This window comes from Poromitra crassiceps (genome assembly GCF_964638095.1).
Source record: "Poromitra crassiceps genome assembly, chromosome: 5".
NCBI classification, from domain to species: domain Eukaryota; kingdom Metazoa; phylum Chordata; class Actinopteri; order Beryciformes; family Melamphaidae; genus Poromitra; species Poromitra crassiceps.
The window spans coordinates 45,649,569-45,660,403 of NC_139642.1; the positions used below are offsets into that span (position 1 = coordinate 45,649,569).

At 41.3% G+C, this 10,835-nt stretch overlaps 1 protein-coding gene across 1 annotated transcript; it reads left to right on the top strand.

The window, feature by feature from the left end:
- Positions 1–1,265: 1,265 nt before the first annotated feature.
- On the top strand, positions 1,266–9,444 carry LOC310776520 (multidrug and toxin extrusion protein 1-like; the record flags this gene model as incomplete). Its single annotated transcript, XM_083636702.1, has 17 exons — positions 1,266–1,373; positions 2,285–2,386; positions 2,713–2,781; positions 2,886–3,034; positions 3,462–3,504; positions 4,018–4,062; positions 4,230–4,327; positions 4,431–4,528; positions 4,630–4,743; positions 4,900–4,967; positions 5,904–6,012; positions 6,095–6,170; positions 6,280–6,349; positions 7,047–7,179; positions 7,317–7,414; positions 7,612–7,719; positions 9,157–9,444. 17 exons carry the CDS (start codon positions 1,266–1,268, stop codon positions 9,442–9,444), a joined length of 1,776 nt encoding a protein of 591 aa, XP_083492828.1.
- Between the last annotated feature and the right edge of the window lie 1,391 nt (positions 9,445–10,835).

The window sequence follows — 10,835 nt, forward strand, 5'->3', positions numbered from 1 at the left end:
AAACAACAGCTGCGGTATGTGTTTGATCGCGTGCTGTCGGCTACCCTTTGAAGGCAGGGACCTGTGTCTGTGTGACAGGCTGGGCAAGTGTTTGCTGCAGGCGCTGCACCAATAAAAACAAAAACACGTCAAACACGTCCTTGGCGGGGAAGGCCATTGCTGATAACACGTCAAAGACGTCATTGGCGGTGAATGAGTTAACTGTCCCTAGGATCAAATCAAATCATGGGAAGGCTGCATTTACCCACTATGCTTCTGCTAGCTGGAAAAAATTGCCTGAAGACCTCAGATCTGCCCCAACCTTACTTACTTTTAAAAATAGACTAAAGACTTTTATGTTTACCGTCGCTTTTAACTGCTGACAGCTACTATGCAAACCCAATGAGTCCTCTATAAGTTTTTAGCTCTTTCTGCAACTGCTTCGCCTGTTGCTTAATGCACTTTTTATACTTTTTTTTAAAAGTTTTGTTGTGATGCTTTTAAATGTCCATTTTATTCTCTTCTTTTCTTTTCTTTTCCTGTCAACCATTTTATGTGAAGCACTTTGAATTGCCTCTGTGTATGAAATGTGCTATACAAATAAACTTGACTTGACTTGACTTACTGTATGGATTTTTTTTAAGTCAATGACATTCCTTTACTTTATATGTACTGTATTCATGTAATATACAAATGCCAATTAGATGGTAATCTGCATGAGAAATAAAGAAAAAGAAAAAAATTATTCGGTTATAATCATCATCCGCTTATAATGATCAATTTGACCTGTCCCAAGGTGATCACTATAAGAGGAGTGCACTGTAATGATTCACTCAACAACCTATAATTTATACTGAGAAAATAGCCTACTTTACTTTATAACAATAGAAAAAGTAACATCCTCACACACATTCCACTCCACATGTCATTTATTAACAGCCTCACTACCCACCGAGCACCAGCTGACAAAACAGCAATTTTTAAACACAATATTGATCTGTATCATGTTACATGTGACAATGCCCTTACTTTTATGATGATGCTCAACATCTTTTTGCTCACACTGTGGAGTATTTAAAAAAAGTTAAATATATATATATATACAGTATATATATATATATTGTGACGCTAAACTTGGGAGGAATTAATTAGTAACCTTTCGAGGTGTTGAAACACAGCAGTGAACACCCCTCTCGGAGAGCTACGGAAATAATTACAGGCAGTGGACACGACAGACACTTCAGTGGAGGAAATCAAGACCGACAGTGGCATCTGGTCCCAGGAACATGGAGGAATCCAGTGCCAAGCTCTTCTGTTGCTCCTGGGTGCGCCAAAGGGTTCCCCTGGCATACAGAGAGGAGCTGTATCACATCCTCAAGATGACAGGACCTCTGGTAAGGACCATAGCTGCTTACCGACCCTGCTGGGTTTATTTGGTTATCCTTGCTCATAAGCCAAATTATATGATGGAAGACAGATGAAAGTGTTTCTTTGTGCAAGAAAAGGTTAAGATGTCAGGAAAAGTCAACCTTGTGTCTGAGTTAGAAAGCATATGGCCTGTGACTTGGCAGTGTGTAATGATGAGTGATGATAGTTTGATAGCTCATCTGACAAGCACAGTCAGAGTGTCGTGAAAACTGCCTGGGCTGGAAAGAGTACAAATAAATCAAGGGTCAACAGTTTCTGGTGCACAGTTCATAGAAAACTTTGGATGTATTTTACTCTGTAGCCTACTCTGAAGCTATTTAAGTACGTTACTTTAAACAAGATTTACTTAAGTAAAAGTAAAATTACTGATATTAAAAACTACTAAAAAAAGTACAAGTACACAAAAAAAGCTACTCAATTACAGTAACTACAGTAAATGTAATTAGTTACTTTCCACCTCTGCAATTAACATGATGTCATCTGGCTACTTCTAGCAACTTTTTGAGCGACCAATAGCTACTTTCCTTGGCAACACTGGCAGTTAGTGAGGGCCAATAGATTGGACAGTTGTGGGTGCAAGCAGTTTATAAACTTGGCAAAACGTTGGATTTATTTTACTCTGTAATGAAGCAATTTAAAATGTAGCAAAGTACGTTATTTCAAACAAAAAGTAAAAGTAAAATTACTGATTTTAAAAATGACTCAAAAAAGTATAATACACAAAAAGCTACTAAATTACAGTAATTTGAGTACTTATAATTAGTTGCAGTACTTTCCACCTCTGAAATCTGCACATTTAATTTCAAGGCATGTTCACTTTGCAACTTCCTGTCTGAGAGCTGATTTACCAACTACTACTGTCTGTTTTTCTTTCCAGCTGCTCACTCGAATCCTCACTTACCTGCTTCCATTTGTCGTCACCATGTTCTGTGGTCGTCTGGGAAGCAAAGTGATGGCTGGCTATGGATTAGCTAATGGTGTAAGTCAGGACCCCCCCTCTGCTCTGTGTGAACTCTGTGTGTTGTCCTGAGAACAACTTCTGGTCTATAGATTTGAAAAATGGAAGTACATACAAATATCACCACTCTGGCAACAAGAACATTATATATCACTGGAGAAGGCAGCTGCAGAGGAAAATTGAAAGATTACTGCATACTAACTGTACCTGGATAGCTTTTAAAATGCTATCACAATCACTTGGGAAGTACGGTTACTGTTATGAAATGATGAGTCATCATATTTCAGCAATATTGCTTACATCATCACAGTCCAGGCTCCTTTCAGTGTGTTTCATGCTCCTTTCAGGCCCTAAATATCACCACTCTGGCAACAGGATTTGGTCTGGCACTGGCATGCGATACTTTGGTGTCTCAGGTTTGGAAAACTCTTTGGATACGATGACACACAAAACAAAACAAAAATGAACAGACCCCCTTCCCCCCTGATGCCAACTAGTCATGACTCTCCTCTCTTCTCAGACATTTGGAGGTAGGAACCTGCTGCGGGTGGGAGTGATCCTTCAGCGGAGCATTCTTATCCTACTGCTGTTCTGCCTGCCCTGCTGGAGTGTGCTCATTAATGCCCAGGCCATCCTGCTGTGCCTGGGCCAGGAGCCTGCGGTGGTCACGTAACTATAACTGCACACAGTACTTCCATTACCAGTAACTCAGTGTGCCTCTGCCATGCATTGGATAAGGAATGATACTAGTTTGCATGCTGATTAGTTGGAACAGGAGAGCTCATCCCTGAAATAAAACATCCTCTGCATTCAAATCTGGCCCCTACACATTCCATGAAAAGATTCAGCACAAAGCAGGAGCAAACTGTTTATTGACCAAATGAAGTGTATCATTGTAAAATTCTATATCCAATAACTACTTACAGTAGATCATTTCTCCTGAAAAGGCCATTGGCATTTTCTTCACACAACTGTTTCTGAGTGGGGATGGAAGTATGTGAGTTTGCACTGAAGTGTAGTATATTACAGCGCCTTACTTAAATTGAACAGTGCTTGTCTCCCTTTGATGTGGCACTGAATACTTTGTTTCTTTCAGAATAGCACAACTGTATATTACAGCCTACCTACCTGCAGTGCCAGTGAGTTATTGCTTCCCTCTCACTTTTTGTGTGCAGATTTGTTATCTTTCCATTGATGCATATCCATATAAACGACTTCCCCTCCAACCTGAATGCTTAATTGGTATTGACTCAGTTGGTTTGGTAACACTTTATAATACAGCTCGTTAAAAACTCCCCGTCATTACCATGTAATGTCCTTGTATGAATCAGTACATAAAAAAGTACACCAGAAGAAGAAAAGACGAAGACCAAGGGAGTAACAATTTGGGATTTAGAGTGTTACTTCCCTACATTGTACTCGCGCAGGCCTCGAACCGGGAACCTTTCGATTCCCCCAGTAGGTTCATACAAGGAAATTACATCATAAGTTCTGGGAAATTACCTGGTAATGACTGGGGGTTACACTCTAAAACACAGGGTGTATTATAGTGTTACCGTTGGTTCCAGTTTCAGCTTGTGAAAGGAGGGATCACACCACTTCAACTCATTAAACCATCCCTCCTCATCTTGTTGACTATCTCTGTCTTTCAGTTAATATTCATGAATCACCTTCAGGTGTCTTATCTACAGAACCAGGTATACTACGATCCTGTACTCACATCTAATCATCTTCACTCATCCCATTCTGTATCATATCTACAGTACATTTCATACATCTACATTCTATATCTCCTTTCAGAGACTCAAAATAATATGCTTCCTTCAGGACAGTATCATGTTATTTTATTATTTTTTGTACTTAGCGCATAATATGGCCTCAGATGTACACCACTGCCATGGCAAACATAGCTAACCTGGCGACAAACTACATCCTAATTCACTGGCTGGATCTGGGAGTTAAGTAAGTGTACTCACACACAATATAACATTTTCTATTCTGCATGAAAATGTGCCATTTCGCATATTAATTTCAACGTCCGTGTGTGCATGAACCTGTCTTTCAGTGGATCTGCAGCAGCCAATGCCCTGTCTCAGTTTTACAACTGTGCTTTTCTGTTTGCGTACATTTGGTGGAAGAAGCTGCATGTAAAAACATGGGGAGGTATATGCGGCTCTTCAGTAGACATTTCTATGGTTTCCCTTATGATCACATGGACTTTGTTCATCAGCCATATTTCTCTGACTAAATAACTCCCCCTGCAGGCTGGTCTCTAGCATCACTGCAGGAGTGGGGCTCCTTCATGAAACTGGCCCTTCCCAGTGCACTAATGATATGTTTTGAGTGGTGGTCGTATGAGTTTGGGAGCATCATGGCAGGTAATATAAATGTTAGAGACTTACAATGAGCCCATTCTGAAAGAAAATGACACAGATACCAAATGATCCTACCTCTCAGCTTTGTTTCTATCAGATCAGGTTACTGCATGTGATAATGACCATTTTAACAAATTAAACTATGTCTCCCTTGATCAGGAATGCTGAGTCACTATGACCTGGCAGCCCAACATTCTGTGGCAATGCTGGCATACCTAAACTACATGGTACTGTGTCCTTTTGAAGTCAAATATTTACTTTAAAACTGATTCACGCTCCTCAAACATGATTAAGCTCAACTACTGTATAGTACTGTTATCCTTAAGTTAAGTCAAGTCAAGTTTATTTGTATAGCCCTAATTCACAAGCATGTCTCAGAGGGCTTCACAAAGAATATGTGTAGCTAAATCTAGCTGACACAACAATAACAAAGTAATAACGCAGTAATAATAATAACATGGTTGAACAATCTTATGATAGAGAGAGACAGAGGGAAGGGGAGAAAGGTGGAGAGAAAGTGGGGGAGGAAAGAGCAGGGAAAGGGAGGAGGTGGAGAGGGAGAGAGGTGGGAAGAGAGCGGGGGAAGAGGAGAGAGAGCAGAACAGACAGGATATACTGGGGCTGGGCGATATGGTCACAAATAGTCACAGGGGACAGTAAAATTTAGCAATCAAGTTATGTATTACAGTTGGTGACATGAGCCACTAGACAACAGACGATTAGTCTGACATTTATTACCCAGCCCTAGGGCATACAGCAGCTACTCAATCCGCCTGGCCATCCCGCTGCAGTGGCCGGGGCAGTAGCAGGGTAGCGAGGTAGCAGCCGCACACTAGAACCGGCAGCAGAGCAGCCAGGCCAAACGAGCAACAGCTCAGACAGTCTGACTACTCTAGCCATTAACCTGAACTAACTAGCACACAAGGAATCTAACTAATCTACAGCCTAGTCTGCCCTGTTTATTTGAGTTATTTCAGTTATAGCTATTTTAGTCATTTGAATAAGAGTGAAGGCAGCTTTTTCCATGGAGCTTTTTCCACGCTTTTTCTGAGACTTAGATGAATAGTTTAGATTCTAAATAGTGGTGTGTAGCAGATGAGTTGTAAGTATTTCTGATTCCTGTATCTTGTCATTTTGGAATATTTTCCCTATATTATCCACAGTTCCCCTTTGCTATCCAAGGTGTGACCTGTGTGCGTGTGGGTAACGCTCTGGGGGCAGGCGACACTGCAGGGGCGATCCTTACCGGCAAGGTATCCCTCTCTCTTGCAGGTCAGTTAGGAACATGCTCTGTCATTCTAGCTTATATCAATAATGTCAACATATCTGATGTCTTCAACATTTTTTGCTCCAGGTGCCATGGCAATCACTCAAGGTGTTGTGCTCAGCTCTGTGAAAACAGTGATTGGCTTCGTCTTTACATCTGACCAGTGAGTCTTGTCAGTACCATGTGATTACTGGATTACTACACATTATAAATTAGCACATGCAAAGAGTGGAAAGCATAAACTGGAACTAAAATATAAAACTGTCACTCAGGACAATCGTAGACCTGGTCTCTCAGACGATAAATGCCTACGCTGCTCTTCAATTATTTGATGCTCTTGTGGTGAGTCTTGGAATGTTTCTTGTGTTTGCGTTATGCTACCAAAACCATGTAAAATATCAAAAGTTAAGTTATTCAGATGCAGTGTTGGGGGCAATGCATTACAAAGTAACGCATTACTGTAATCACATTACATTTGTCTGTAATGAGTAGTGTAAGGCATTACAGTCCCTAAAGCCAGTAATCACAGTTTTCACATATTCACTTATGGCATTACTTGCATTACATACATTCTTAAAATATCTGCAGACTCAGGCTTGAATCTGCAGGATTATGGGGGGGGGGGGAAACACCAAACATGCGGTGCTTTTTCATGCACTTAATTATGCAACACAAGTAGATTGGATGGGCTGGAGGGACGGGGAGGAGCAAGATCTATGTCCTCCTTATTAGGATAGGGATGTGTGCTGATATGGGCATATGTAAGCATGTTATATTATTAACTGGCAATTAGGTGGCAATGCATCTCCGGCGATGTGGAGTAACGCAAACGTAATGTAACGAGTAGTGTAACTAATTACTTCCTCCAGGGAGTAATGAAGTAAAGTAAGACATTACTTTTTTAAAGTAATGTGTAATGTATAATATTACCTTTTTGATTAACGACCCCCAACACTGTTCAGATGCTATCTAATGGTTGCCAATGGACTGTCTGAGTGTGAGCACATAATGATCAGATATTGCGCTCTCTCCCTTCCAGTGTGTGTGCACAGGCATCTTCCTGGGCTCGGGCAAACAGAAGATACCAGCCGTGGCTAACTTCATTGGCTACTATTTTATTGGACTTACACTGTGCATTACATTCATGTTTGTGGCCAAACTGCGAATTTTAGGTACAAACCAAAAGGTCAATGTTTGTTGTCATTGCTATAGAGGTTAAAGACAAATGCATGTCTAAAGGAAGGAGCTGGTTACCTATATGCTTCCAGTGCCCTTGAAATGACAGACAAATCTGTCTTTTTCTCCACAGGTTTTTGGCTAGGCCTGCTCATCTGTGTCGCTTTACAATCGACCTTCTACATCATACTCATAATCTTCAAACTTGACTGGGAGAAAATAACAAAGGAGGTATGCTAATCTGGTTAATCTCACAATCAGGATCATGCAGGGCCTCAGCTGTTGAGATATGCTGCATTTAGAGAGATTTAGATTTCTATAGTGTCAGTTGCTGGGACACATCTGTGGCATTCAGCAGGTATTCCGTAAGGAAAGAATCCGAAAAAGCTGAAATTGTCAGTTGAGTTTTTGTATCTCCTTGTTTACAGGCTGTGAAACGAGCTAAAAAACACACAGATGTGACATCATTGAGGACAGCTGTCCTGTCTGACACTGTGGAGAATGATAGTGATGACCAGAGAGCAACCACTGGGAGTGTGAGTGACCTGCTATACAACAATGGCCCTGGACTGCTTTCCGTAGCCTGTTTCATGGGCACATATACAGTTTCTCCATGTAGTTTTTCCATAGTGCACCAAAGTCAAATATACCAAATTGTATCCAATGCCATTGCATCCTCCCCCCCCCACCCAATATGTTTATTGTCATTTTTTCTTGTACACAACATACAGTGACAATACAACTTTAAAGACCAGACGCCTTACAACATACACACACACGCACACACACACACACACACACACAATCAACCTGCACCAATTCAAACTAAATAAATAAAATACTGATAAAACAACAAATCAAACACTTCCTCCACATTGCTCACACACTTTGTTCACAAACTTTCAGGCAAGACCTCCGCCTCCATCTCTCATGAAACGCATGTATGGCTCCCAGAGCTGAGCAAAATATTCCCCTTTGCCCTTAGCAATGTACGTTAGTCTTTCCAGGCCAATACATTCAGAAAGTTCCCGTTTCCACATTTTTAGTGAAGTGAAGTAGTGAAGTGAAGTAGGGGTGAAGTAGGGGTGCTGCAGGTGCTGCAGCACCCCCTAGAACCCCCCCCCCCCCCCCCCCCCCCAAAAAAAATGTAATTAAAAATATTTTGCAGTGCACTGTTCCTTTCTTGTTTAAGAATCTTTCGGGAAATGAAAATGTAGCCTATTTAAAAAAAAATGCACCTCCCACTATACAGCAAAGAGAGGAGTCAATGTTTCTTGATATATGCCATTCAGATCAGAATAATTAGTCTAGTCATTAAGTTTGCTGATAATATTTCTATCATGTTAAGTCTGTGTCATGTTAACTGGTGTATTCAGAGCAAATGGGGAGATATAGAGCATTATCATCATGCTATATATCTCCCTCTTTGCTCTGAATGAGTGAGAAAAGGAGAAAATACTGAATAATTACATCACAACAGTATCCTAATGTTAATTTAAAATGAGATATTCCTCTAAATATGGCAAAAAATAAAAAAAATAAACGTCCAAATTTTTTCCCTCCCTCCCAGCACCCCCTGCTTAAAATGACTTCCAGCGGCCCTGTACCAAGCACACAGAGTTTGTCATTAAGAGGAACTTCAGTATCAAAGATCTTTGACAAACAATTTATGACACTCTTCCAGAAGTTTTGAATCTTTGAACATCCCCATAGACAATGAAGCAGTGCCTTTCTCTTCCAAACACTTACAGACATACAGTACAGACATCAGGAATGTTAGCAGACATGTGGTGAAGTTTGACCGGAGTTATGTAGGCTACACCCTCATTCACCATTTATATTGAAGTAATTTAAACCTTGTGTTTATTGTTTGCTTTTGCGCTTTTAGCCATTGCATCCTTTAAAGTTAAGCAGCACTTTCTCTCTCATTTGCAATTAAGTAATACAGAATATGTTACTGTCATCCCTTCCAGTCAGTGGATGGCTACATCTCTGTGAGTACAGCCAGCCAAGAAGGCAACACTGGGGCAAAGAGTGGACATGTGGTTCAGCAGTCGGAGCGTGGCAGTCTCTCCACCACCCAGCTGATCCTGCGGCGAGGCCTCACTGCATTAGCTGCAGTTGCTCTTCTGGCTGTGGGGGCCAGTGTCCACATCCTCGTCCCCCTGCCTGAGATCCTGCCTTCAGAGGGAAACCTGACTATGGGCTGGATCAATACTACCCATCCTCCTGATCAAATTCAGTCTACTCTGCTGGTCTGAGAAGAAGAGTTAGAGTAACATTATGATCCCAAGATAGTGTAAGTTCATTTCAGACATGAACATGTGTCATGATTTTACATAATCATGACACAAACATTATTCTTACAGAGACATGCAAACCATACAACCATACATTCATTCATAGATTTTTCTCTACACGCTTAATCTTTTTCAGGTCGCGGGGGGCTGGAGCCTATCCCAGCATGCTTTGGGTGAAAGGCATGGACGGGTTGCCAGTCCATCACAGGGATAACACAGATAGACAGACAATCACTAACACTCACATTCGTATATTTTGGCAGTTTAAAGTCATTCATCTTTAGATGAAACCTGGGAGACTCAGAGGCGACTCTGAACACGAATGTGAGAAGAGAAGATGTAAGCTCCACACAGAAAGTGCTGGGGCCACAGATCGAATCCTGGTTCTTCTTGCTGTGAGCCATCAATGCTATGTTAATTGGGTCATGGTTGGGGGTTTACAACATACATAAATACATACACATCAGGCTCAGGAATTAATGGGGGCTCAGGGCAAAAACACCCTTGAAAGTAAAAAAATAAATAAAGGGGAGGAAGAAGGACAGTCTTCTGGAGGTCCTGCACCAGTTTCCAGTAGATGCAACAAATCTGGTTTATTTCTCAAAATTCCCACAGGTGTTCCCACAGGACACCTGACTTTTCTGAAGCTTTTTGATGTTTGTCTATTGTATTACTCCTGCTCCCTCCAGTGGAAAACAAGGAGGCACCACACACATACACGCACGTGCGCACACACACACACACGTGCTCACACACACACACACACACACGCACACACGCGAAAACAACATCTGTCTGCCTGACAGGAGAGCTGAATTTCCCAAACACATAACTACGGCCTTCGCACTAAAAGCATCACTGCTCCATGATCCTGGTATTCCTCCTGACAAGATAGAGCTTTCTGTAAAGACTGACATCAATCTTTAAAGCAGTCATCTGAACGTGTCATTTAAATTCTGCATAAATTCACACTCTGACCGCACAGGTGAAATAAGTTTCCACTCCATGAAACATGCAGTCTGTGTTGGAGAAATGTTCTGGAGTCAGAGGTTAAACTTACTTCAATATTTAAAGTAGAGTCTTGCAAGACGAAGAGATGTGCTACAGCAGGAGGCTAGGCTGCACTTAATCTAAGAGGAAGAGATTGAATCAATCATTTATGTAAGCTATGTTTCAAGAATGTGCTGACATTAAAACAGGTCCTCAAAGGCCAAAGTAGAGACATGTACAATCTGAATGTACATTGTAATAACTTTATTTATTTGGAAGAACCTTACAGGACAAACAGACCACAGTGCAAAGAAAGACCCCCCCCCCTCCTCCCCATTCTCCCCCATAGTCCCACCCCGTCC